The sequence below is a fragment of the Terrapene carolina genome, unplaced genomic scaffold (genome assembly GCF_002925995.2).
Source record: "Terrapene carolina triunguis isolate 2854851 unplaced genomic scaffold, T_m_triunguis-2.0 Scaffold130, whole genome shotgun sequence".
Taxonomy (NCBI): Eukaryota; Metazoa; Chordata; order Testudines; family Emydidae; genus Terrapene; species Terrapene triunguis.
Window position 1 is genome coordinate 38,068,526 of NW_020664481.1, and position 27,714 is coordinate 38,096,239.

The window sequence follows — 27,714 nt, forward strand, 5'->3', positions numbered from 1 at the left end:
TTTGCGCTTAGGTCTGTAAACATTGTTCCTACCAACCTTCAATATGTAATCAGTTACTCTTACTGGTGGAATATGTAACTTTTCACATGAATCTTTTAAAATTTTTAGGACATTTTTCTTTTCTGTTTTTTCAGTGGATCTATTTTAATGTGGAACTCACTTTTTATTTATTTATTTATTTTTGCATAAGCCCTTGTGTTGAATCTCACTTTTATCAAACAATAACAGGAGTATTATGAAAAACAATTAATTTTCTGGTTGAAAAAATTGTTTAAGAGTCTTTTCAGTTACTGAAAGTTGAAGAAACATAGTCTGGAGTCAATTTCAAATGCTTTCTGCCTAAACAGAGGCTTAATTTAAAAAACTGGAAAGTCATAAGTTCCCTTTGTGACATTTTAAATTTTATTTTTTAAAAAGGGCAGAGATAAAAAAAAAGTTGGAATAGTAGTTAATTTTTCAAGGTTTTTTAATGCTAATTACTGAAAAGTCATTTAAATGTCACCTTGTCAGCAAAGTATGCCCAGGCACCCTCCAATAAAAGTCAGCTATAAAAGTAGCTCAGCAGCAGACTGAATTAAAGAAATCTTAAATCTGATATTCCAGACAGAGGAGAGAGTTTGTAATTATTCACATTTTCCTTTCTTAATATGTTAAGACTAACATCATCATGGATACCATTTAGCAATGCATGAACACTCACTTGTTATTGTCTAAATATTATTTTAGTAATATTGTGAATCTCTTTGTAACTCAAATCAAGATACATCTGTACACGCATCTTCAATACAGACTCATGGCCATTATTTTTCCTCATTCTACAGAAACAACAGCCACTGAGAGAACTGGGTACAACAGCATATCCTGGACAGAATGGCAACTATAATATACTGTAGTAATCAAGTGTAGTATCTGGCAAATGAAAAGAGTTAGTTAGTGTGTTTATTCACAAGTTTTCCCCATACAGTTGGAATATTTATTCCAATGGTGGCTCTGTAGACATTGTTGTCTATAACATGCACAACTCCACTGACATCTGTAGAAAATGCTCCAGCAAATATAGTCAATAGAGTATGGCATAAGAACCAAGGACACCTTTGAACCTAGAGACACAGTTCACACACAGAACAAGGAGATGAATGAATACTGAAAAGCTAACTGTGCATTTATTTTATTTTGTTATTGCATATTATTAAGAGATAGAATATATTTTCCTTAATTGGGGTTAAACATAATGTTAACCTTCTTCACTCTTATTAAAAATGTAACAGCCATCTACGGTTTGCATCACTACACAATATTGTATTAGTCTGCTGAAGCCGATGGATTCTGCAATGTCTAAGTAAAATGCCATTCAGTTACAAAATGGTGCAACAGACTCAATGTGGACTTTCTTGCTTTTGTCAGTTTGTCCTATGCTATTTTCACTTCACATAATGAGAATTGCAATAGGATTTCTATGGAATGATTACACTGACAGCATACCATGAAGGTGAAAGTGAACTATCTTTTGCCTTAAGCTAACCTCCAAACCCATTCAGCTGCATTCAACACCTCCTCCTAGTTATGTTCTCTTTTATTCAGCTTATTTAACTATGCAGATGGATGAGAAACATCAGAATCCTAACAAATAATTTAGTTTTTATGTTTATTTTTCCAGCATAGGAAGAATCAATCCAACATTTTTGGAAAGTATAATTTAAAGGTCAAAGAGACTTGATATGAGAAAGTAAATTTACATCTAAAGTTATGTATGACTAACATGTACTATAACCAATCATGACATTGTTTGATGGTTACACAGAACTCTGTGGTGTATTTTACACCGTGGCTTGTTTGTACATTGCAATTACGCAGAAAGGTCTTACCTCACTGCTACATCCCAAAAGAAAGAAAGAATTATAAACACTATGTATTAAAGCAAACTCAAAATATTAGATAATGGGTCTCCTGTGAAAGGAAGACACTAAATTAATATCATGCAGTGTAGACAACAATGAAGTATTCCAGGCTATCTGACCACCTGCATGCTATTAATGAATATATAATAGGGCCAAATAAGACTCACCTGCAATTTCCAATAGCTGAAGTCTGCCTTCAGTTAAAAATACCATTGTGATTCATTCAATTTACTTTAAAAAGAATCAGTAATACCTTCTAAATGAAAGTCAGCAACCATTTTGAGATTCTATTAGTATGTCAGGGAGAAAGACAATAAGTTCTGAAAGGAGGCAAGACATGCCATACTAAAGAGTGTTTAATACGATTAAAATGTAGACCCATAAGCTTTGTCCATTTACTCACTGTGTTAGCCTTAGGCTCCAAGCCCCTTGTAATAACATCTCTTTTTAATAACATACAAGTGGTAATTATAAATAAGATTTAACATAGCTGGAGAAAAAAACAAAGTAGATGAATATGAAAGAGGCTACATAGTAAAACAAAGTCTAAAGGAATAGAGCTATGCAAGATGCTTCTCAGCGTAAAGAAATCCAAGAACAGTTCCTTAAAAGATCCTGCATCTATTATGTTCTCGATTATGTGAGAAGTTATTGAAGCTCTTATCCCTTTAATGAGAACAAGGGAATTCTGAAAGCTTTGAGAGAGTAGAGCTAAATCCAGCAGGCTGTACCGTCAAGAGTATTTCTTCTTTAAGAAAAAAAAAATATATTTATATGCAACAGTATCACTTCCTCCATTCCAAATTAACTTTCAAGTTCAGAACAACAAATGTAACCCACTAGATTCTAGTAAAAAGAGCATATGAATATGTGAGTCTACTTAACGTATCTTTACGCAGCACAAATTCGCCCAGTCACTAGAAAGTCACTAAACAAAACGGGTCACACAGTAATCCCTCTTCCCACCTTTCAACATTCACACACATGCATGCAAACACACACATAAATGAGTTCAAGATGCAAAGTGGACAAGAATAGCTCCTAAAATTAGGCCCCAAAGGGCAAAAACAAAAAGTGATCTCTCATCCCTAATATAGAATGATCCTAAAACTAGGAAGAAATTACAGTGAGATTGTATATAAAGAATAAGAACCTTGCCAATAATTAGACAAGCTGAACAGAAAACATCAACAACCATACAGAAATGGAGTAAGAGATGAGATGCAAGAGCGACATTTTAATGCTGTCAAGAAACTCACCCCTCATTACAATAGCATCAGGTTAACAGATGGCGAAGTGTTAACAAAACAAGAGGTTGTCAAGAACTGCTAGAAGGAACACAGGAGGCTTTACAAGACACCAACAGATGTTCCTGGCTCTGTCAAAAATAAGGCACTCACCTATGCATCAAAAAAGGAATTTTATCTGTACAGAAAAGGTAAAAAACAAAAACAAAAACAAAACAAAAAAAAACTAGATATGGAATATAAAATAGCCCAAATGGGCTTGACAGTACCATGAGTTGGTACCCATTTCCTAATTTTGTCAGGTTTCGGTGCCAGGAGAAAAAAAAACAGTCTCTTGCATACAAGTATGCAGCTTTACTCTGTTGCTTTTGATGGATTTCAAGAGTAAGATGGATTTTTGAGAAGCCATTAACCAAGCAGAATTCAAAAAGGAATTGAACTGAAGGTCAAATGTTCAACCTGATGGGTTTGATTGAAAAAGGCAAAGTAATCGAATCTGCAACTTTAGCCAAGTCTTCTTGATTACTAGAGTGGTTGAGCCCACCTCATATGCAAGAGGAGATGATACAAGATGCAGGACTCCCTAAACACAGAGATTACTTAAAAACAATACAATTCTATAAACAATTTCTGGGCTCTGTTAGCCTGTAGTGCTCAAGGAATTAGAAATAAAGCATTAAGGACTATTTCACAGCTCAGACTACAATTCTGTCTGGCCCTGACAGTGACCAAACACTATAATGTGATTGTTCAGCTGGTGCAAGACAAATTGGCAGTCTCAATACGGTTGCTACTAGACTCTTCACATCACAAGAGTATCATCATCATAAATGGCACTCTTGGACTAAATATATATGAAGCCTGAACTACTCTCTCACTGCTAGAGTTGGTGCCTCCACTACACGGTAGAAGCACATTGGCAAGGTAGCCTTCAGAAGCTTGCACTGTTGTTGCCCAAATTGTGCCACTTTGAGAATAAAGGATTTTACTGTACTGAGATGGCAATCATGCAACTATACAAGTACTACACTGAAAATATTATATCTTTTAATTTCTCAGTTCCAGGATATTTATGAAAGCCAGGATCTCAGGACTGAGTGTAGAGAGCTGTAGAAGACAGAACATTAAAAATTATGAACAACAAGATTGGCAAACAGGCACAATTTTGAGAAAAAGTGACATCTTAACAGTGCTACAAGCATGTTATTAGGAGACTGTTGACTTGTTTGAGCCCTGTATTTGATGGACTTTAAAAAATAGCCATACATTGAAGATATTTTCTGGATTTTATTTAGAAAAAAATTCCACCACAAAACCAAAACCACTGTTTTGGTGTGTCCTCTACCGAGTGCATTGCGGCAGTTTCAAGTATTGTCAGAACACACATCTGTCATCTTCAGTTGTGCTAGTATACAAAGAAATAGCATTCTGTACTTTTGCAGTGATTTTCAGAGGTTTCCAAAGAGCTTTAAAAGGAGCGGGTCTCATTTCCCCATCATACAATAAGAGAACTAAGGCACAAAGAAGTTAAAATAACTTGCCCAAGGCCACAATGAGTCATTGAGCAGAGAATAAGAACAGAATTTAGACCAACCCAATGCCTTATCTACTGGCCCACGCTCTCTCTCTGACAAACAGATGAGGTTTGAGAATTTCTGATGTATAAGCAACAGGGTCGGGGGGAGGGGAGGGGAGTTCAGAACAGAGCTCAGATGTTCAAAACTCTAAAATTACAAGAGCAAAAGTGGGGACACCATGGAATGTAGTGTCCTAAAAGAATTCTACTGCACTATTACACACATTGGATCTCATCTGCTTTTCCATTCTAGGTTTGCCTGTTTGTTCTACACCCCCACAACCAACCAAGCAGGCAGATTTTCCCCTGTTCATTCATATTGCAATGTCTTCTCTCACCTTGCAATGTTCACTTTGTAAAAGTTACGGTTGTCACAGCTTGGGGCAACTGTACCTGCATTTCCCTTCAGTGGCCTAGCAAAGGCTCCAGCTCCCCAGCTATTGCCTCCCTTGGGTGGACACAAGAGTCATTTGATTCTTACCAGGGTATGTCCAGGATGCACAGTTCCCTGCCTTCACTGTGTATTTCCCAGCAAAAACAATCTGCTGAAATAGGCCTGCTTGCTTTCTCTTCAGAGACTAATAGAGAGATTGCTACAGGTAAGTTACTACACAGACTTTCTACTCAAGCCTACTTTATTCTTACTGTAAAAATCACTATTAAGAAACTAACAATAAAATAGCCTACATGCATACTAATAAGCTTACCAGATATCACCCCACCCTAGGGGTTTCTTTGTGGATTACAAATTCATCACAGCTTCCCCTCACAACAAGCACACAGTCTTATGAGGCCTCAATAGGCCAACTCCATGGACCAAGGGTGCTGTCTGTCTGTTTGCTAGATCAGGAAGAAGGCCCTGAGTCAGTTTAAAACCCAGGCTTCTATCCAAAAGGCTTTTTTGGTCTTTTGGTCTCTGGAGGTGGTGCAGAATCTTTCTGGAGCACTCATGTAAAATCCCCTATGGGCATTTCTTTGACTGCAACTGATCTTCCAGATAACAGCTTTTGAATCTTTGAACAAAAAACAGATGGCATGCCTGCTCAAAAGAAAACTAGGACTTGGTGATACTGCCGAGATGTGATTAGGAGCTTATTGCACTGCACTATATATTCCTTGTAGTATTTATAAAGTTAATATATAAAATAAATACTTGGTGGGTTTAAGAACATTCTCTTGGCACCAGAGGCCTGTATAATACATACTTATGCAAGAATTTCAACTTTCTGTTGTGGTGGATTAAATCATAGCAAGATTATTAAAAAAAAACTCCAGCGCAAACACCATTAAGTAGATTTAGTTACTTTAGGGTTAAATTCATTCTCCTCCACATCTGAAGAAGAGAGCTTTAACATTTACTAAAATTGCATATTCAGGTATTTCTACATGCTCCTAGAACTTGTAAATTCAGCGTATATCTGGCAAGTCTTGCTCATGCAAGTAGTCTCACCAAAGTTAGTGATGGAAAAATAATGACAAAAGTTGCAGTTACCAACCTTTTTCAATTAGAAATACATAACAAAGACGTTTAAACAATTAGTAGGGAAGGAAAGTCCTGTACAAATAACTATTGATTACAAAAACTGATAAAAGAGATACTTGGAAAATGTGAGCATGTAATGTGGACTGGCAGACTTGTACATAGCTGGCATATTAAGAGAGTCAGCCAATGAAGTTCCTGTACCATTGACAATTTTTGAGAACTCAGAACTAGGAAGGGACTTGCAGATTAGAGAAATGCAATTATCACCAAATGTGGCAAGAGCAATCCTGACAATTATCATAATGTAAGTCAAATGAACTACTGGAACAAAGGTATGGAAGGCAGGTGTGGAAATTACTACACTTAGGGAGAAGAATAGAATAATGAGGAATAAGCAGCATGAGGGTTTACACAGAACAAATCTTGCCAGACAAATGTGATTGCTTTTCTGGATAGTCCCAAACACATTCCATTTTAGGGAGAAACTTAGAAAGCACTAATGCGGAAAGAGACTCAGGGGTGAGCCAGCAATTTAGTTTGGAATGCAATACCAAAATACACACAAAGTGCAATTTTGGGCCACACACAGAGAATATTATATTACAGAGGCGGCCACAGTCTGCATGAAGCATTGGTATGGCCATCCCTGAAAAACTGTATTCGATTTGAAAAACCCATATAAAGAAGAGGAGCAATGGTCACCTTTAAAGCCACTGAACACCTATCTGTTGAAAGAGCTGGGGGAAGGCAGCTTAGTTTGCAGTGCCTGCTTACTGTAAGCTTTGCCTTGCTGAAGCCAGAACCTAAGACTGCACTGGAAATAACGGAGTTCAACAGTGATTGAAATGAATAATACCATGGCATAAGAAGATAAACGTGCAACACCAGTTTTCCGGGGAGGTTACTCATTTACCATACTGCATGTCATTTAACAGGAGAAGCACAGTCAACTCAAGCCACACAAGTCAACAACCTCCACCCTAGAAAGAACCATCATTTGAGAAAGCGATACCACAGCTCTATACTATAATTACAATCCCCACACACAAACCCACAGTAAGAACAGTAAAGGTGAGGCAGTGCAGTCTTGACAGGACTTGGAGATCTGAATCCTAATCTCTAGTCTTCCTCTTACTCACTGTTTGGCATTCAGCGGTCACCTGAACTGCCATTTTCAGAAGTGGCAGTAGGTGCTGAGCATTTCTGAAAAAATCAGCCACAAGCTGCCTCAAGTTCAGAACCCAAAACCATAGGCTGATTTTAGCTTTAACCTGTTAGGCAATGGTGAAAGTGATAAAGTGATGTGCTCATTAGGGTGCTGGATTAACATTTGTACCATGCTCTGAAGATAAAACTTCTATATAAAAGTGTTCATTCACAAATAATATTTGTGCTGTAAGGTAGCTACCAGTCAAGCATAGCTTCTTCATGAAGATGTTACTTAAAATGGAATGCAGAGTTAGATTAATGCCTCCACCGCTAAGCAACCCAATGATATATTTCAGTTTCTAAAAACATATGAAACTGTGTATAAATATTTGCTCAGTCCCCATTTAATATACATTTCTTCAATTAAAAGAAAGCATGAAAGAGTTAAAGTATTTTTATTTTCACTAAAAACTGTTCTTTATATGGCAAGGCAATTAAGTTATTTTGGCATGTGCTGCACATAAAGCAGCTGTTGTACAGTATGTTTCACTTTACAAAATATCTTTAATCAGTGCAGTGACTAGTTCTGTCATTTATAATTAAGGCAAGGAAAATGGCAGGTGCAGCATTAATTAGTAAAATTGAAGTCTCTGCAAGATATGCAGTCATACTAACTTAATCCTCTCGAAGTATAAAAACAAAACATGCTAATGGCTTTGCATCACATAATCTTGGAAATACATTATTAAAAAATGCTAGTGTATTTCCATTTTTGTAACCCATATATTTTTCTTGACTTTATGAAATATCTTGCTAGGAAAATGAGAAGAGGAGGAACACATACTTCTCAAAAGCAAGACATTTCTCTAAAACATCCTAGAAGAATTTCTCTGCCATCCAAACACCAAGAAGGAGGTTGAATCAAAAGTATTATATAAAATGGCTCTCCTCAGCTGATAGCCAGAACAGATCCTTCAGCCAAGGAAGAGACCATCTAAACATTAGGGAAACTGCTCATACTCAGTTCCCATATTATTAAAAGCCTAACTGCCATATAAATAGTTTTATCACTTTAAGATTTGCAGTGGACCCGTAAGACCTATAGGTACCCTCAAAAGAACAAGATTAACCGGTAGCTGTCATCTTGGAATTATTCCTTATGAAAAATGTTCCCTGCCCACTTTTGCAGTCATGAGATATTTGAACTCATCAACAATCAAAGTATTTCTTCAGTTCATATAATCACAAAATCATAAATATAGGGCTGGAAGTGACCTGGGGAAATCAAGTCCAGCCCCCTATGCTGAGGCAGGATCAAGTAAACCTAGACAGTCTCTGACAGGTGTTTATAAAAAAAGTTCTAAAAAAAAAAAAAAAAAAAAAAAAACACCCTTCAGTGATGGAGATTCCACAACCTCCTTTGGAAGCCAGAGCTTAACTACACTTATAGTTAGAAAGCTTTTCCTAATATCTAACCCAGGGGTCGGCAACGTTCGGCACGTGGCTCGCCAGGGTAAGCACCCTAGCGGGCCGGGCCAGTTTATTTACCTGCTGACGCGGTAGGTTCGGTCGATCACGGCCCCCACTCACCGCGGTTCGCCGTCCCGGGCCAATGGGGGCGGCAGGAAGCCGCGGCCAGCACATCCCTCGGCCCGCGCCGCTTCCTGCCGCCCCCATTGGCCCGGGACAGTGAACCGCGGCGAGTGGGGGCCGCGATCGGCGGAATCTGCCATGTCGGCAGGTAAATAAACTGGCCCGGCCCGCTAGGGTACTTACCCTGGCGAGCCGCGTGCCGAACGTTGCCGACCCCTGATCTAACCTAAATCTCCCTTGCTGCAGATTAAGTCTTTTGCTTCTTGTCCTACCTTCAGTAGACATGCAAAACAAATTGATCACGGTCCTCTTTATAACAGCCCTTAACATATTTGAAGATCTAATTACCTTTAATGTTAAGCTTGACTACTCTCACCTGGAGAACTTTATCTCCAACATCCAATTGATACTTGAGCATTGTGTTGGGTCTTCTCAAGTTTTCAGGCTCATTAAACTGAACTCTACTAGTGCTTGCCTCCTGCCTTCATTAGATACTATTTGTTGTATTTTAACTCTGCCTCATATGGGGTTACGTCTCCATTAGAGCTTTGTATCATCACTTCAACTGTTAATTGATATTGCATTAGCAGTCAGAAAGCTCACTGGCTTAAAGATAAGCAAAACAGTCAATGAAAAAAAAAAACCTGCAGCTGGTGAGATCAAGATTGCAATAGTCATGATCATATTTGTAATCCAACACTCAGTCCATCTGTAAGCAAATTCTCTCTGTGACACTGTCTTTGGCCAAAATAAAATCATAAAAATAAAAAAGTTCAGTAGACCCATTTTTGAAAGATGCACAAGAAAAAGGTTAACTTCTCCACTGGCCAATCTGCAGAATTTACTTAACAGCTCTCTATACATGTAATTGTGTGTGTTTCCTTAGATGTGCAGCAAAAAGGAAATTTAATTGCCTCAAAAATTAGATAGAACTACAGAAAATTAACAGTTAAACAGGATCTTACGAACAACTGATAACAATCCTTTAACATTTATACAGAGAACTCTTAAGACTCACTCATGCTATCTGTTTGTATCAAGACAGAAATGCATAGAGAAAACTTCCCTCATCTACCTTATATAAAAATAAAAAACAATGCAACAAATAAATTAAAATCCTTTTGCACTATGAACTGGGAGACTTGATGCTACAGACACATCTAAGACTGCAGAATACTGTACAACAAGGATAAAAGCAATTTGCATTGCTCTGATGTTAAATAACAGTTTCCTCAGTGGGTTGAGAGTACCTTTTGCATCTGCATGCAAGAGAACTTCCAAGGCTAACCACGTTAGATAAATAAAAATGGGATGGAAGGCAAACTAATTTGCTGTTTTTCTTTCAAAACTAATTTTGACTTAAAACTGAGACTTCAGGGGACGAACTAAACCTCAACACAGTGCGGTACCTCCTGCCAACTAGCTTATGAAGCAGGACTTCAGACTCACAAATGAGTCATTCATCCATCTTTCTGACCAGTAGTAAAAGGACATGACAGTGGCTGACAAAACAAAACAAGAATCAAACAAAGGGATTCAGTAAGGATAGGGAGAGGAGTCTGGAAAACAAAGATACCAGTGATGATAAAATTATTCTAATATACATTGCAAGGAGAGAATTACAACAAAACTCAGTTTTACCAAAATCTTTGATGCAAGAAACCTATAATTCACTAAACAAATTGATGATGAATGCCTCACAACATTAGACTGAGAAGGCTATAATATGTACATTACAAAGGAATAACACTTGGTGGGGAAATACAATATGACAAGATGGATACTGGATAAATTTAGAAGGCCTTTCTTTCAGATCAGACATTCATGATCAGTGTGGGCAGCAAGCAGCATATCTCAACTAGCATAAAAGAACCAAGGAGGAGGTAGTAAAGCTTTATCTACAACAGGCAAATAGCCTACACTGGGAATAGAGTTTATGGTGTACTTGTGGGAGTTAAGTAGCATCTACACTTTGCCAGACAGGTGCACCTTTTCTACTAGAACATTTCTGATAATAATATTCCACTCTAAAGTGATCATAAACAATTTCAGTTCCAAGGTAGCTTTAAGACAATAATAGTCACATAATCTCTCTCAGAAGACAGCAGACATGCCCTGCCATATGGTCTATCTAACAGTTCAGCGCATGGGATTGGCTGCAACTGTATTCCTCAAAATTAGCATTAAAATAAAGGTAATAGCTTCAGTTAGAAACAATCCAATTTGAGATCACAACAAAATTAGAAACAGTCAGATTCTGAAATGTTGTAGGGGCCAAAAACTTTATAACTTATTAGACACAGGATAAATATAATTAAGATTCTGAAAAAGTAAATGAATATAAAAGGACCACTTTCTCAAGGGCTATGGTATTGAGCAATTTTTACTATAAAAGTGAACTGAAACAACAGGATCTGGAAAGAGAATTGCTTATGTCCTACAAGAAAGAGGTACAAACTTAATCTTCTAATCGTTCGGTGGTTAAGACATTGGTCTGGGACACAGAAGACTGAGGTTCAGCTCCGCTAGAGACCTCCTTTTCTGACTTTGACCCTGCAAAAACTTACTCACAGGCTTAAAGTCATGGACATGTGTAACTCCATGGACTACCACAGGACCAAACACACAAGTAAAATTAAGCATATTCTCTTTCTGTGCCTTAGTAAAATGAGTTTAAATATTTCCCTACCTCACAAGGATGTTGTGACGATAATATCATTAATGTTGAACTGATCAGATGTATGGTGATAGTCTCCAGGCCAGAACCTCAAAGCATTGAAAACTGAAGTTTTTTAAATAAAGCACTATATACACACCTATGAGCTATATACTACAGATGAACTCCTATTTGCAACTAAGCATTGTGAAAAATGAGGGCAGTAGCTGCATTAACCATCATGTATTCTATAAACAGATTTCTATATATCTGTGGGTTTGATGGATTAGGTTGCTAGTTAAGGGTTAAAATCAAACCTTTTGGGTTGCAGAAACCAAATGAATGACTGCAGATAACCTTATTTGATTGGTGCCCAAATGGACAATACTTTGAATCTACTATTGGGAAACCACAGCCTATCCCTTCTGAAGAAATATATAAACCGTTTTGCCCAGGCATAGGGTCCCAAGTCAGGTCTTTGGAACAGATAAAAGTCAGCGTGTGAGCTGAGGAGAGACACTCACTGAACTGGGGAAGTCAGACTCTCAAGGTGGCATCCTGTCTCCCCCAACCCCAAAGCTTGGGGCAGCCTGGATTAAAGAGAACCTACCTAAACTGGCAAGGAAAGGTTGGGTTTAGGTAAGAAATACATATATAGGGTTTAATTGTTATAACTCTGCTTAAGTTTCTATGAACCAATAAATCATATTTGTTTTTGGAGAAGCTGTCCTGAATCACTGCTAAAGTTTACCCTGGGAGCTTGTAACCCGAACCCAGCAGGGCCAGCTGAGGTAGATACAGTGGTAAATGGGGGAGTTGTAGCCTTGTGATACAGTCTAAAGTAAGGTGAACTGGGGGGTTGCACTCAATAGAGCAGGTGTAGGCCTGTCACTTGGAAGAAGTGCCCATGGTGTGGGGAGAGGGAGGGGGGAATCACAAGTACACCTCATCCTTGAACCATAACAAGCACATTTTGGGAAACTAAGATTCAGAAGACTGAAACAGGATATGGATCTGAAGAGGGAAAACTGATTAAGAAGTAAACAAAAGACAAGAGCTCGTGATTCTTTAATATGCAAAAATCCTTGTTAAGTAAGAATCAAAAGTGCCTAGATGATTTTGTGAGCTGATGAAGCATCAGTTTAGGATTTGATCCAAGGAGAAAGGCTTGTTTGCAAATCTGGGCATTAGCAATTTCAGCATCCACACACTTCCAGCGCTCTGTTCATAAGCCTACGGTTTTATAACACCCAAGTCACTTTAGCAAAGTTTGCAAAAGGTTTACCAAAAAAGTACTGCATAGTAATATGCCAGAGCAAAAGCTTTCTGGCTGGATGTGATTTATTCAATAATGCAGAGTTAATGGAAGGTCTTGAGGGCTTAAGTTGAGAATCAGGTTTAAAAGGGGGAAAAGGAGGCTCTTAAAAAAGAAGTCTCCTGCCTCCTGGCTTAGCAAGATTCAAAAAGTAATTGGACATTTCTACAGATATCCAGAATTGTCATAATGGATTACAACAGTTTTGGAAGGGATATCAAACCTGATGTTTCAGGTCTTAAACCAAGCTCTAATTATTAGATATTGGGAGAAGACCTAATTTGAAGGGTAGATTAACCCACATCTGCGCAGTGAGGGGTTCTTACACTTTCTTTTGAGGCATCTGGCACCAGCCATTGTCAGAGACAGAATATGTATTAGATGGACCTCGGGTCTGACAAATCCTATGTTCCCAATGGCAAGACAGCCTCAGGAGAATGGAGAAAAACCATTGCAAGGGTGCAGATTCATTCATCAATCTCCTGCTTCACAACAGATGGGAATTGTTACCAGAATTTACCCATCAGAAAGTGCATATATGCATACATTAAGCAGCATGTATGTACACACAAATTACCGAGTTAGTTCTATAATTTGGTAAAATGCCTTGCTATTGATATATTTTGTTATATTTTCTTAAATGTCAGGGCATGGGGGAAGGGAAGAGGAGGGCTGCACCATAACCCTTAAAAATAAAGAACTTGTTACCTAACAGAGTTTTGGAAGAATCATTTTAAACCAACTTGAAAACTACACCACCACCATCAATTTAAAACACAATCCTGAATTTCTTAAGTTAATGAGAGATACAGATGTTCAATAAATTCAAGATGAGGCCTTTAATAAAACAAATTTAATCTGCCCTAATAATACTTGAGGGTCCAAGCCTCAATGCTGTACCAGGCAGAAGGTGCTCAGTGCTTCACAGGATCCGCTTACTTGGGTACTTTATTTATACAGGCAGCATCATGAGATTTTCATTTGGTTTTATTTTGTTCTTACAATTGATTGAAGTGCAAGCAGGTCAAGTGACTTACCAAAGGTCACATGGCATGTCAGTGGCTCAACCAGGATTATCAGAGATTGGGACAATAAGAGTTTAAACTGATGTATAATCAATATAAAATCCTAAGTGATCTTTTGATTAAATATATTATTAGAATTTATATAAAATGAGCTGCATTCAGCTTAGTTCAGTTCTTGTCAAATCTAGTGAATGCTTCATAGACTATCCCATAACAAAAATGTCAGTTGCTAGCAGTCTCAGCAGGGAATCCAAGAACTGAGTGGGGTAACGAAGACTGAACTTTCGTCTTACCATTAAAAGTGGCCCTCCCAAGTCAGGGTTGAGGTAAATTGGCAAGGCAGCCTAAGAAAGCTTGCTGTACAGTTTTCCTTGTTCTGTGTTTAAACAGAAGATTTCCAATCTCCAGTGTGGTTAATCCAGCACCTTTCACTACCATTAAAAGCCACTTTAAGAACTGAAATATCAACTGATTATATTATGCACACAGTTAACAGCCAGATACATCAGAATTGTAAAATAACTGGCTAGATTGAAAAAGACGTCTTACTTTCCCATCCAAACTGCATAGCTTTCAGGGAGCTTGGGGACAAAGACAATGGATTTTCCAGTATCAACATCAATTGCTCCATAGCAGTCTGGTTCAGTTACTCCAAAAGTCCAATGAAAATAAGATTCCTATATAAATAAATCAAATATCATTACTTTATCCCTCAATCACCCCACCCGCAAAATACTAATACAATACACCAGCATACTAACAGTTCACTAATATTAACTCCTATTTCTGTGGGCTCAAATAAGAACGTTTTTGTTTTGTGCATCAAATTTTTGTAGATTTTGTGATAATTTAGACCTCATTTCATTTCACAGTGATACAAACCTTACTTTGAGGTACTGGCAAGGTCCAGGAACTAACAATTATTTCTTATATGGCATGTTATTGTATAAAATAGATTCTTCCTTAAGGCCTACAATCTCAAACAAGATAAAACAATAGCAAGAAGAAACAGCCAGTCAAGAGACAAGACAAGAGCAAAGCCTATGGGCACATTGTGCCTGTGAGCCACAGCCCTACATTGCAGCAGAGTTTGGACAAATTAGAGGGGAGAAGAGTGAGTTCCTTCAGAGAGGAAGAAGCTGTAATAAAAAAAGATTATCAAGACCTGGAATCAAGGGATATTTTGCATTGGGAACAGAAAGGAATGGACAAAACTCAAAGATGAGGCAGAGATAGAACAACAAAATGTGACAAAGATGGGTTGGTGAGGCAGAGGCAAGAGAGATTGGAGAATAAGCCTCCACAGATTGTGTATCATTCTCCCCTAGATACCAGACAGAATGTATTAAGCAGCCTGCTGTCATAAAAGATAAAATTTACTCCCCCGCCCCGCCTTTCTTCAAAATGTAAAAGTTCAGTTCACAGAACTGAAGCAGTACTCTACAATTCATTTTATAACTGGCAAAGCAGAAAACCGTCCGCTGTAACAAGAAAACCTAACTAAGCTTGACTCTAGCTAAAAATCATTCAATTATCTTCATCATCTAATGACAATCAATGATGTGTTCAACGTGAAAGTAACAAGTAACAAAATCCTGCTTGGGCCAACAAAGAAATAACTAATACATAAGTGCCTGTGTGAGTTATAATTTATTAAGTTTAGGTCCAATGTGCAAGTTAAAATACATATCCATGCTCTTCCACAGCTTGGGTGTGTTCAGATCTGGCATTTAAACCCACGTTTATATTTGTTAGGGGAGAGGGGGGGAAAAAAATCAATAAACTAGTGAAAGATTTTTAACCTGTGTTAGACCACTCATATTTAGCAAAATGCACAGTCAGGTAGAAGATTACGGCTTCTATAATCCAAGCCAGACAAAAACTAAGCAAGTCTGAGACCTGGTCTACACTGTGGGGGGGAATTGATCTAAGTTACGCAACTTCAGCTATGTGAATAATGTAGCTGAAGTCAAGTATCAGAGGGGTAGCCGTGTTAGTTTGGATCTGTAAAAAGTGACAAAGAGTCCTGTGGCACCTTCTAGACTAACAGAAGTATTGGAGCATAAGCTTTCGTGGGTGAATACACACTTCGTCACCCACAAAAGCTTATGCTCCAATACTTCTGTTAGTCTGTAAGGTGCCACAGGACTCTGTCACTTTGTAGCTGAAGTCGATGTACTTAGATCTACTTACCGCGGTGTCTTCACTGCGGTAAGTGACGGCTGATGCTCCCCCCGTCGACTCCGCCTGCACCTCTCACTCCGGTGGAGTACCGGAATCCACGGGAGAGCGCTCGGCGGTCGATTTATTGCATCTTCACTAGACGCGATAAATCGACCCCTGCTGGATCGATTGCTCCAGAGGTAAGTGTAGACATGCCCTTAGGATAAAGGCTCACTTTCTACATGTACTGTTATTATCAAATATTTATAATGCACTAGTGCCTAGAGGTCTCAACCAGGTTGGGGCCCCATTGACCTAGGCAACGTGAAAACATATAGTAAATAAGCAATTAAAAAGAAGAGCAACCCTAAGCCATAGAAGTATTGTTGTTACAATGGTTAATCTAGGGTTTGAAGTAGTCAGTAACAGTAAAAGCAATGCCTTTTAAACAGGGTGGAATGTACTAGGCCCTGATTTTTAAAGGTATTTAAGCATTTCTGCACTCAGCCTAAATCAGTGTGTACACAACTACAGGATAACAGGGTTATAAAATAAGTACAAAAATACAAAGTACTACACCACTACTACTACTACTATTAAGCACTGGAATAGGCTTCCTACAGAGATTGTGGAATCCCCATCATTGGAGGTTTTTAAGAAGGTTGGACAAACACCTGTGAAGGAGGTCTAGGTTCACTTGGGCCTGCCTCAGAACAAGGGTCTGGACTTGAGGGCCTCTCAAGGTCCCTTCCAGCCCCACATTTATGAAATTCAATGAAATCTCATTTTCAAAAGTGATTTAGGCACTTAGTCTAAATCCCATCAACTGTCAATAAGATTTTGGCTCTTAGGTGCCTACATTCCTTTTGAAAATGAGATTTAGGCTCCTAAATCAGTTAGGCATTGCAATGCTGAGGACAGCAACACCTCAATACATTTAAACATCTGGCCCCTAGTCTAAAATAAAGGGAGGGAAAAACTAAGAGAGAGAGAGAGAGAGAGACGAGCTTAGAAAAGTAATTCAAGAGTTGTTTCTGTATAATGAACTTAAATCTTACCTGACGAAAGACAATGCCAGTATCAGTGCAGTATCTTTGGGCATCCTCGCCACCCTGCATCAAAACAATAGCATTCTTCTGGACGTCTTTATTCCCCCTTAATCGATCACACAGCCGTTTTCTATTCAAAGCAAAGAGTGCTGCGGGCACTTTCAGCGTCTCATTTCCCAACCAAAAAGATGGTCTAGAAAGGATTTTAAAAAAAGATAACTGTATTGCAAAATAATATACTGGTTAATATCATTGAGAGACACAGGGTTTATTTGAAGTCTAACAGAGAAGGAAGTCAAACCTGAAAAAAGTCATTTGTCCATCACAACTGGACTAGGTTTTAGGATTGTAGAGAGAGAGAACCCTGTAGTTACAGTGCATGGTATTGCTGAGAGGGAGTATGAAATATCAAAACTTAAGTCGTACAAGTAGTAAATGATAAATAGGTGCTAAAAATAAATATTGCTGGCTACAGTTATAGTCCGTAATGTGACACAGAAGTTAGCTTCCTTTAAAGAAAACAGAAGTGATTTTATTTGGGGTGAAGGGAGACATGCAATACATTACAACAGTGTTAGTCTGCCGAGATATTTGAAATAAGAGCAAACATGGGAGAGAGAAAAATATGAGTTTTGAGAACAATAGAACTGAAAGGTTACATTTAGAATGGGACAATTTCTTTAACAAATATTACACAGCATCTGGGAAAACCTACAGAAGCTGAACGAAGGACTGCCTAGAAAAGATGGCGGTTGAAATGGCACGCAGAATGACAACATTTTTGATACTCCCTCACTATTTGTATGTATATACGGGATTTCAAAGACCGGCTATAGTTTTCGTATAGATGGACAACAGGAACGTAACCTAAATATCAGTAGCCTACTGTTACACATGACTGTGTGTTTCTTCATAACTGTGTGAGACCATACAGCAAATTGCTGTGCAAAAGCAAAGCCTGGACAGTCTTTTAGAAACTTTCTTCAATGGTTCAATTTGTTTGAGTAAAATTTAGTATAGAGATACACTTCTTTAAAAACAACAACAACAAATACCCTAGCCAAAGGGTAGCTTTACATAAAATTGATTTATCCATGTTTAGGTAGTTCTTTTAGCTACATCTTTGGCCCATGTGAAGCTAAATGAGTTGTTTTTATATGATCATTCATTATTTTGCCCTGAATCTTAAAGGAACTGCTATTGTCTATGGCTGAGTGAAAGGAGAAGGGAGAGACACTAGTTAAATAACTCAGGTTTTTAAAATACCATAAATATATGTTGCTGATTCATAACCAGCTAAAAGGAAAAAAGTCTAAAACAGTATTCCTCTATTTTATATTTACAACAGGGAAAAGGTGATCTGGAGCTTCAAAACTGCAGTATTAATAAAAACCCAGGATTAAAGTTCAACTAGTTCAATATAGTTCAACCTCTTTCCAGACATCTTGTTGCGCGTATTCTTCTCAGCAGTTGGAGGATCATTTTCTACATTTACAATATTTCTGAGAGAGATGATAGTGCTCAATTCAGCCACATTGTTACTACGCTACACTGTTGCTAAGATGAAAAAAATTAACCCACATTAACCTGAGAGTATTAGAGCAATGCACCTTCACATATTAATTATTATATGGCTTTCATGGAAAATTACACGTCTGAAAGGTAACCTTTGATTTATAGCTGTGTAGAGCAAACTTTATAATCAGAAATCTAACCCACAATTTCTAACCGCAGATATAGCATAAAGAAGCTAATAAAATGTTTTATTTTTTATAACACTGATATAACAGTGTAAATTTTAAAAGGTGAAAGATAGAATACACTAATCCAGCTTCAAGACTATATTATATAGGAATTTAGCTGATGATGCATAAAGCTCAAATCTGATTATTTTTATTACCTTCTCCCACAACCCCAGCAACATGCTACGTGATAATTACAGGGACCTATGAGTCACTAGCTATGCAGCACATTTGCACAGGAACACTGGGCAGAATCACAGAATAAGCTTTCATTGGGGGCTAACTCCAACCATAGGAATGATAAAGCAAATCCATTCAACCTTAGCAACAAATATCCTTAATCTTCAATAATGCAGTAAAACTTAATTAGAACTAAGGCCAGTTTCTCAGGTGTGGTTGGCTGCGTACATTGCACTGCATTGTTTTATAAGGGGGCTACAAAACCGGTCTATACAGCCCAGGCAGGATCATTGAGTACAAGACTAAGGCCAGGTCTACACCACCACTTATTTAGGCACAACTTATGTCACTCAGGGATGTGAATAAGCCACCCCCTGAGCAACATAAAGTTACACCAACCCAAGCACCGGTGTGGACAGCATTATGTCAGTAGAAGAGCTTCTCCCGCCAACATAGCTACAGCCTCTTGCAGAGGTGGATTTATTATGCCAATGGGAGAGCTCTCTTCCCAGGGGCATAGAACATCTTCACCAGACGTGCTGCAGTGGCGCAGCTGCATCGGTGCAGCTGTACTGATGTAGTGCTTCTAGTGTAGACTGGCCCTACAGGAGTGATCCTAGGAGACATAAAGCCAATGCAGGGTCTCTTAAGTCACACGCTCTCCCTATTGCCAGCACTATATGAATAAGAAGGTGCGATTAGCACAAAGGGGACAGTCAGATGCCACACTATTTTTTCAGATTCTTCTGGCGATTATTGTGTGATGTGAGGATAGCCTCTATACACAGGGCAAGAAGAAAGGCAGATGTTTTGGCACAACTCGGCCTACACTTTCAACTGAAGAAAAGTCATCTTCACTGTAAATTGAGACAAGTTACAAGATTGTACGGTGCATCGGATTTAAAAAAAAAAAAATGGATCTCCCTCATCTACACAATCTTGGATACTCCTGATATGAGGCTGCTATGATCAGATTTTAATCTCCATTAAATTTATTATAAACTCTCTTTTATTGCATACAAAACCTGTGACTACTAGAACAAACTCAAGGAGCGATAACTATTACTCCTGGGGGGATTCTGTGGCACTGCACATGCGTAGAATTTATGTTCCCCGCAGATCTTTTTGCTTCCCCGTAGAAAAATGACTTTCTGAGGGGGATGCAAAGGGAAGCCACAAAAGCAGTCATGCGACCCTCCCCAGCAATATGTTTTGGGTGCCCAGGGCAGCTGGCAGAGAGGTAAATCACTGTGGAGCAGAGGATGGGACTGGGGAAGACCTGGCTGGTGGCTCCTACCCTGAGCAGGGCTCAGCTGCTAGTCCCGGTTGGGCTGGGGATAGGGTGACCAGACAGCAAGTGTGAAAAATTGGGACAGGGGTGGGGGGGAATAGGAGCCTATATAAGAAAAAGCCCCAAATATGGGACTGTCCCTATAAAATCAGGACATCTGATCACCCTAGCTGGGGAGGATAGGACTTCCTCTTCCCTGCATGGCATCCGGGGCCATTTCAGACCCACCCCCAGATTTCTTCCCTGGCTTTAGGAAGCTCTGCAAACTCACATCCCCACCCCCTGCACTTTCTAAACCCATCGCTCGTCAGCTGCAGGGGGAGGGATCACTGTACAGGAGCTGCTCCCCCATCCGCCCAACCCCCATGCATCCAGACCCCCCTCATACCCAGACCCTCCTGCCAAGCCTCACCCCCTCCTCGCACTCCATCGAGCCCCAACCAGCTGCACCTGGTCCCCACCCCACTGAGCCCCATTCCCCCAGCTTCTGGACCCCACAACTGAGCCCCCACACACACAGACCCCCCTTCTGAGCTTGATCTTCCCCACACACAGACATCCCCCCCCTCCACTGAGCCCCAAACATCTTCAACTGGACCCCCCTGCAGAGTCCCATTACTGTTGCATACAGAACCCTCCAACAAGCCCCTGTGCATCCAGATCCCCCCCACACCCAGATCCCCCACTGAGTCACCCACACCCAGACTGCCCCACACAAAACCCTCTCAACCCACACCTGGATCCCCCCACACTTAGATCCTGCCTTGCTGAGCCTGCCTGCCAACACCTGGTGCACCCGGCATGGAGGGGCAGGGCCCTGGGGTGTTTCTGGGGCAGGACCGGTCCTTGAGCTGTGTCAGGACTGGGTACAGTCTCACCGTTAAATCCATGTCCCGGGGGTGGGGGCGGGGGGGAAGCTGCATAGTGATCTCCCACCTCTGTGCAGCCAGTACCCTCTGCTCCCCAATGCCATGCTGGAGCCTTCATATTTATTTGACAAATAAAATTTGCAGAATTTTAAAATATTGTGTACAGAATTTTTAATTTTTGGTGCATAATTTTTAAGTTTTTGGCACAGAATGCCCTCAGGAGTAAACTATCAGTCTACATACAACTACATTTGCTAACTTAATTCCGAGCCATTTTACAAAGGATCTTTTACTAGCAATTTAATATATTGTCAAACATAAATTAAAATAAGGATGAAAATGAATTCATCTGAGAGCATTTTTACAGACATACAGGCAAAGTTCTACCCACAGTTGCATCTAAAAGATGTCACGATTACACTCCACTAAAGTCAATGTGACTGCATGGATATAACTGGCAGCATAATTTGGCACTAATACAAAACTGTGGTTTCAAAAAAAAATATTACCATGTTGGACTTTACTTTGTGGCTTCTAAACAGAGTGAGATTAGCGGAGAGTGCTGGACCCCCACAGCAAGGTTTGTAGGACACAGCAGGGTTTGGGTGAACATTTTTGCAAAGTTCTATTTAGCTCCTCAGATTCTTTGCTGAACACTTTATAGAGCCCACAGCATGAATTCATACAACCTTGCTAGGGAAGATATCAAATGTCCAGACTGAAAATTATATGGAGTACAAAGTTAGGGATTTGAGTGCTTTATTTAAAATAAAACAAAAACAAAAAACAGCTTCCATTCTCTGCTATCTTTGTTCACTCACTCTTCCCTCCCAAATCCCATTTTTCCTTTTCTAAGCTTTTCTTACTACAAGGATGGCTAACTTATAGAAAGCTAGGCTGACTGACTATAAAGGGAGCAGAATCCATGAGAGTTTTCCCAATAGATGCAGGATCAGCCTCTGTGCATTCACGTCTCCTATTAACTTCTTTCCATCCTTCATTTTAATCATGTCTTTCTCAGGATAGTAACTGCACAGAAACTCAATTGTTACAACACTACTAAGAACGTAGCATGCATTATCCTTTAGTCGGTTTCCTTTTGCACATTGTGACACTGGAAATGCAACTTGTATAGTATTTAGGAATGCAACACTAATCAAACCCTTCTTCAAATGCAGAATATAAAAGTCCAACAACTATCAGCTGCATTGCCAACTAAAAGTTGCATGACAGGCTGCAAAACTACTGACTTAGTCCTCTTTGCATATCTACATCAGCAGCTCAGAAACCAAAGATGTTTTCTTCAAAAGCTGTTATTGTGACTACACGTCAGGTATGTTATAATTATTGTTTAAGTGTTTCTTACACTTGTACTTTAAGCAAATATAAGATGCAGAATGAGGAAGGTTAGTTATATGGATAAAATTAGGCCCCAATCCTGCACATTTACACTTATCAGTATGTCATTAAAGTCAACGGGACATGTAGGTGTGTGTGGGGCCATATTTGCTACCTGACAATACTACTAGAAAACATACACAGTACTAATATCTTTCTAGAAAGATCTGCAAAAATTCATTTAACAACCCCGCAAAAGAGATTACTATTCCACCCAGTTCATGTCAGAGACACGTGATCAAAAGGTGATTAGAACAACAGCTGTTTACTTTACTCTGTACTTTTATTAAACTAAAAGTGAAACATAGCTAGAACAGTAAGCCACATCATTTTTTAAAATGTCACTTTCTTTCATTTCAGGCATTCAAACCTTATGTGAAAAGTTTATGTATTTCAGACAGGTTAGGGTTACCATATTTTAATTTAAAAAAAGGAGGACGCTCCATGGGGCCCCAGCCCCACCCCAACTCCGCCCCTTCCCCGCCCCCAGCCCCGCCCCTTCCCCTGAATGCTCTGCCCCCTGCTTCTCCCCCTCCCCTGCTTCCCGTGAATCAAATGTTCGCGGGAAGCCTGAAACAGGGAGGCAGCAGGTAAGCTGGGGCTGGGCCGGGGCGCGAGGAGGCGCGGCCCAGTCCAGGCCCCCCCAGCCGAGCGGCTCCCTCCAGCAGCCGGCTGGCCCCAGCCAAGAGGCTCTGGCCCAGGCGTCTCCCGCCCGGCTCGGCTCGGGCCCTGGGGCGCCGGACCTGGTTCTGGCCGAGCGGCTCCGGCCCGCCCTGGCCCCAGCGGCTCCGGCCCAGCTCAGCTCGGGCCCGGCACCGGCCCTGGACGAGCACCCCCGGCCGGCAGCTCCGGCCCAGCATCTGGTGGGGGGGAGGAGGGACTTTGTAGGGAACTATGGTATAGTGATTAACACACATTCAGAGCCTAGACGCCGATATATTTCTAGCTCTTCCACTGTCTCCCACTGAGATCATTTACTTCCCTGTGCCTCAGTTTGCCCATCTGTAAAATCTGTAATACCGCCTCTGGTAGTGTAGACTGAGGCTTCATTAACCTTGCCAGCAAGCTTCTTTCACTAATAAAGAGCACCTTTTTTAAAAGCTATATTTAAAGGGACACTATTAACTTGTATTCTAGTCAACATTTTTAATGTTAATCCTCTGTGTAGTATATTTTGTGACTTTACAGTGGAAACCATAAAAGCAACTTCATCCATGCACAATGTGCTGTCAAATACACAGAGTAAACCAAACAATCGAAAAGAATATTTTCCTCACCGCTAATCTTTTAATTGCTGTAATCCTAAATATTGCTTGTAATTATAGTAGTCAAAAACTTCATCAATTTTAAATTGATGTCCTTTTAATCTTCCTGCCTGCAACCTACTCTCTTTTGCGCAAGTTGGGAGTCTGCCACTGACTTCAATAGAAACATGTGAGAGCCTTTAAAAAAGGAATGATTTAACTGTGAGGGGGTGGGGAGAGAGAAACTTCACAAGATGCTGATTTTCATGCAATCATACAAGATTTATGAATGCATTTCCAGAGCTACCTTTTCTTGTTATTTGGAGGGAGGCTCCCTCATTTTGATACATTTAATGGCTTTTTTTTAAAAAGAACTGTAACATGGTTTAATTTTGTTATAAAAATTGAGCTATGATCAGATTGCCTACTCAGCACAAATCTGTTTCTAAACACAATTCACCATACTTCCTGCAACCTAGTGGAGCTCTCATTTCCACAGGCAAGTTAATGTTAAATTTAATTGGTACTAATCCACACAAGTTGAAGGAAATCACATGATATGCTGTACAAATGATTAACCCATTTTACAGTTTCCCCCCTCGTAATGAAATTTTTTGCTTCGATATTTCAATGAGACATTTAATATCTAATTAACTTTAATTCTCTCATTTTCCAACTTGAGACTTTGCCCCTGTATTTCATTTCATCTGATAAAAATGATCCTCAGCATAACTGTGATGGCACTACAAAAATAGTTAAAACTGCTTGATGTCAAGGCAGGCATGTTCAAAATGGCCTTAATGTCCATTTCACATAGACTTCTGTGTGCAAGTAATTTAGAGAGACCCTTTTAGCCTTCAGGATTTTAAATCTAAACACATTTATTATGGCAGAGCAAGAGCTCTGCTATAGTTAAGTTTACATATAACTAGGGCCCTACCAAATTCAGGGTCCATTTTGGTCAATTTCACAGTCATAGGATTTTTAACATTGTAAATTTCATGATTTCAGATATTTAAAACTAAAATTTCACAGTGTTGTAATTGTAGGGGTCCTTACCCAAAAAGGAGTTGGGGGGTCTCAATATTATTATGGGGGGGGCTACGTACTGCTACACTTACTTCTGCGCTGCTGCTGACGGTGATGCTTGCCTTTAGAGCTGGGGGCCCAGCGAGCGGCTGCTGCTGGCTGGGAGCCCAGCTCTGAAAGCAGAGCCATCACTAGCAGCAGCGCAGAGGTAAGGATGGCATGGTATGGTATTGCCACCCTTCTGTGCTGCTGCCTTCAGAGCTAAGCCCTCAGCAGCCGCCACTCCCTGGCCACCAAGCTCTGAAGGTAGCAGCGCAGAAGTAAAGGTGGCATGGTCTAGAATTGCCACCCTTACTTCTGCACAGCTGCTGGCAGGGCACTGCCTTCAGAGCTGGGCACCCAGCCAATAGCTGCTGCTCTCTGGCTGCGCAGTTCTGAAAGCAGCAAAGAAGCAAGGGTGGCAATACTGCAACCCCCCTATAACTTGCAACCCCTCTGCAACTTCCTTTTAGGTAAAGACCCCCAATTTGAGAAACGCTGGTCTTGCCCATGAAATCTATATAGTATAGAGTAAAAGCACACAAAAGACCAGATTTCACCAGTTCGTAACGCATTTTTCCTGGCTGTGAATTTGGTAGGGCACTAAGTATAACTATAGATGCATAAACCTGGGGGTCACTTTGAAAATTCAATGCTATTACTATGTCACATACCAGAGCAAACCAGAATTTCATTGTGACAAGAATAGTAGAACTCAGACCCACGCTACTCCAAGCGCAAGACTTCAACAGTTGAGTTACAGGAGAAACTCCTTTGTCTGACAGCAGTACAGGGCCTATGACACACAGCTGAGCAGCTCTCAATCTCTCCGAAAAAGTGATGCTACATACACTAGCTGCCCACAGCACCACTGGAGTGAAGCCACCAGGGCAGAAGGCCACCCCCAATACAACACGGGAGAGGGGAGTTTTGACCAGGGACAGAGGCGCCAGCCCCTGCTCTTTACAAGCTGCCACAGGCACTTTTCGTGTCTGTCCATGGCCGATATCACAGGGACTCTCCTGAAACACCTGGCTCAGACTAGCAGAAGGCTATAACTCAGCTAGGTGGGTCAGTCTGCAAAGGGACTAGGAGAGGACCTGGCCTCGCCTCGCCTTCCCGGGAGGGGCAGATCCGCCTCGCCTCACCCCGCCGGGACCAGAGCTGGGTCAGGGGGTCCCGCACCGGCTGCCAGAGAACCGCTACTTACCCCTCAGCTGCAGCCATGTTGCCTCGCTGGACTTCGTCTGTCATGTGATCCGCTGCCTAGTCAGCTGATGGGGCGGCGGCGAACTGGCGGACGTCGGCTCCCGGGCGCTGGGTGCCCCCGCCGCTGACAGGGCTGTGCGTGGGGGGCCCGCTGTAGGAATTCCTCCTTCGCACCCTCCCCCTTGCTCGAAGACAGCCCGGCTCTGGCTTGACGCAGGGGGTAGCCGAGAGGGGCTGCCGGCGAAGCCACTCCGGTGGGACCGTTAGAGCCGCGCTGCCCTGCTCGCGTGACTGGGAACTGGCGGAGCGCGAGCGCCGGGCCGCAGCCGCCGGGGAACGTGGGCTGGAAAGGGCAGCGTCCCTGGGGCAGGTGCGCGTGGAACCCTGCCTGCTGCGCGCGAGCGGGGCCCGTGAGCGGGGCCCCGCAGAGGCAGTGGAGGGGAGACAGATGCTCCTTTGCAAGCCGTGCCGTGAGCCCTGCCTTCGGTGGCCGTGCACTGGACCTCGCCCTAAGAGCAACACAGAGCCCTCGGCCCAGAAATCTCGGGGCAACCCTTTGCCCTAAGCCTCAGATTGTCTTACTCCTCTAGTTCCTAGAGCTGCTTCCTACAGCGCCTGGCTCTGGGGGCCAGCCACTGACTAGCCCTTCCCCAGGCCCAGCCTGCTACCCCGTACAGCCCCCCTGAGAGCACCCTGCTTGGCGCTTACAAATCCCAGAGGCCTGGCTCACATGATTTCAGAGAAAATCCCAGGCACAGGTAAATGATGGGACTTGAACCTCTTAAAGGCCCAGCTCATCCTAATATAGGAGGAGTCGAATTCATCTGTGCAAATGAGTATACATTTGTGAATACTTCCCTGGTCAAGAGATTGCCTAATACGTGTGGCCTCTTGTGTCGGTTCCATTGTACAAGAAACAGGCCAGTTGAAACTATTAGTTTTCTCTATGCCAAAACCAACAGACTAGAAATCTACCTTTTACATGAGTTGCTTTCATTTATAGCATAGAGGTCACTGAAATAAATGGCTATTCAAAAATTCCATTAGAATGCACTATAGCGGTATAATCCCTTTAACATTAAGAGACCCTTTTATTCTGTATCTTGTGAAACTGAGAACTTGTTTACCCATAATCTTTAAAGGCTTGATCCAATGTCCATCAATGTCAATGCTAATGTTTTCACTGACTTCAGTGGGAAATGGATCCAAGCCCTAAATCTGGTCTTTTGATGAGACAGACACCTCTCAGACTACTTCAGAACTTGAATTGACTTTTCCTTGCGCACAAATAATAAGCTACCTGTAGAAACTAAGTATTATTGTGCTAGGGGTCAGATAACTATCTGTAATACAGCAGCAATAGAAAAGACCCAGAGGCATGAACTACAGTTTAAAGCGTGACAGACCTCTTGCGTGACTTGAATAAATTCTTTAGATTAGATGCCTCTCTAAAATAGTGACATATACTGTCAGGAGCAGGCAGTTGTTTATGTACACCACTGTCCTCTACTGGATGGAAGCAGAACTGCTCAATTGTGAGCCATAGGCTTTACACTGAT

General features: G+C 40.9%; 1 protein-coding gene across 1 annotated transcript in view; it reads right to left on the reverse strand.

Annotated features, from left to right (window-relative positions):
• Positions 1 to 26,200, reverse strand: part of PEPD (peptidase D) — a 228,231-nt gene extending 202,031 nt beyond the window's left edge. Inside the window, exons 1-3 of the mRNA XM_026652794.1 lie at positions 26,157 to 26,200; positions 17,164 to 17,347; positions 14,492 to 14,619 (exon numbers count right to left, since the gene is read on the reverse strand). Of these exons, the coding sequence (XP_026508579.1) occupies positions 14,492 to 14,619; positions 17,164 to 17,347; positions 26,157 to 26,200 (356 nt within the window). The remainder of the gene's footprint in view (positions 1 to 14,491; positions 14,620 to 17,163; positions 17,348 to 26,156) is intronic.
• Between the last annotated feature and the right edge of the window lie 1,514 nt (positions 26,201 to 27,714).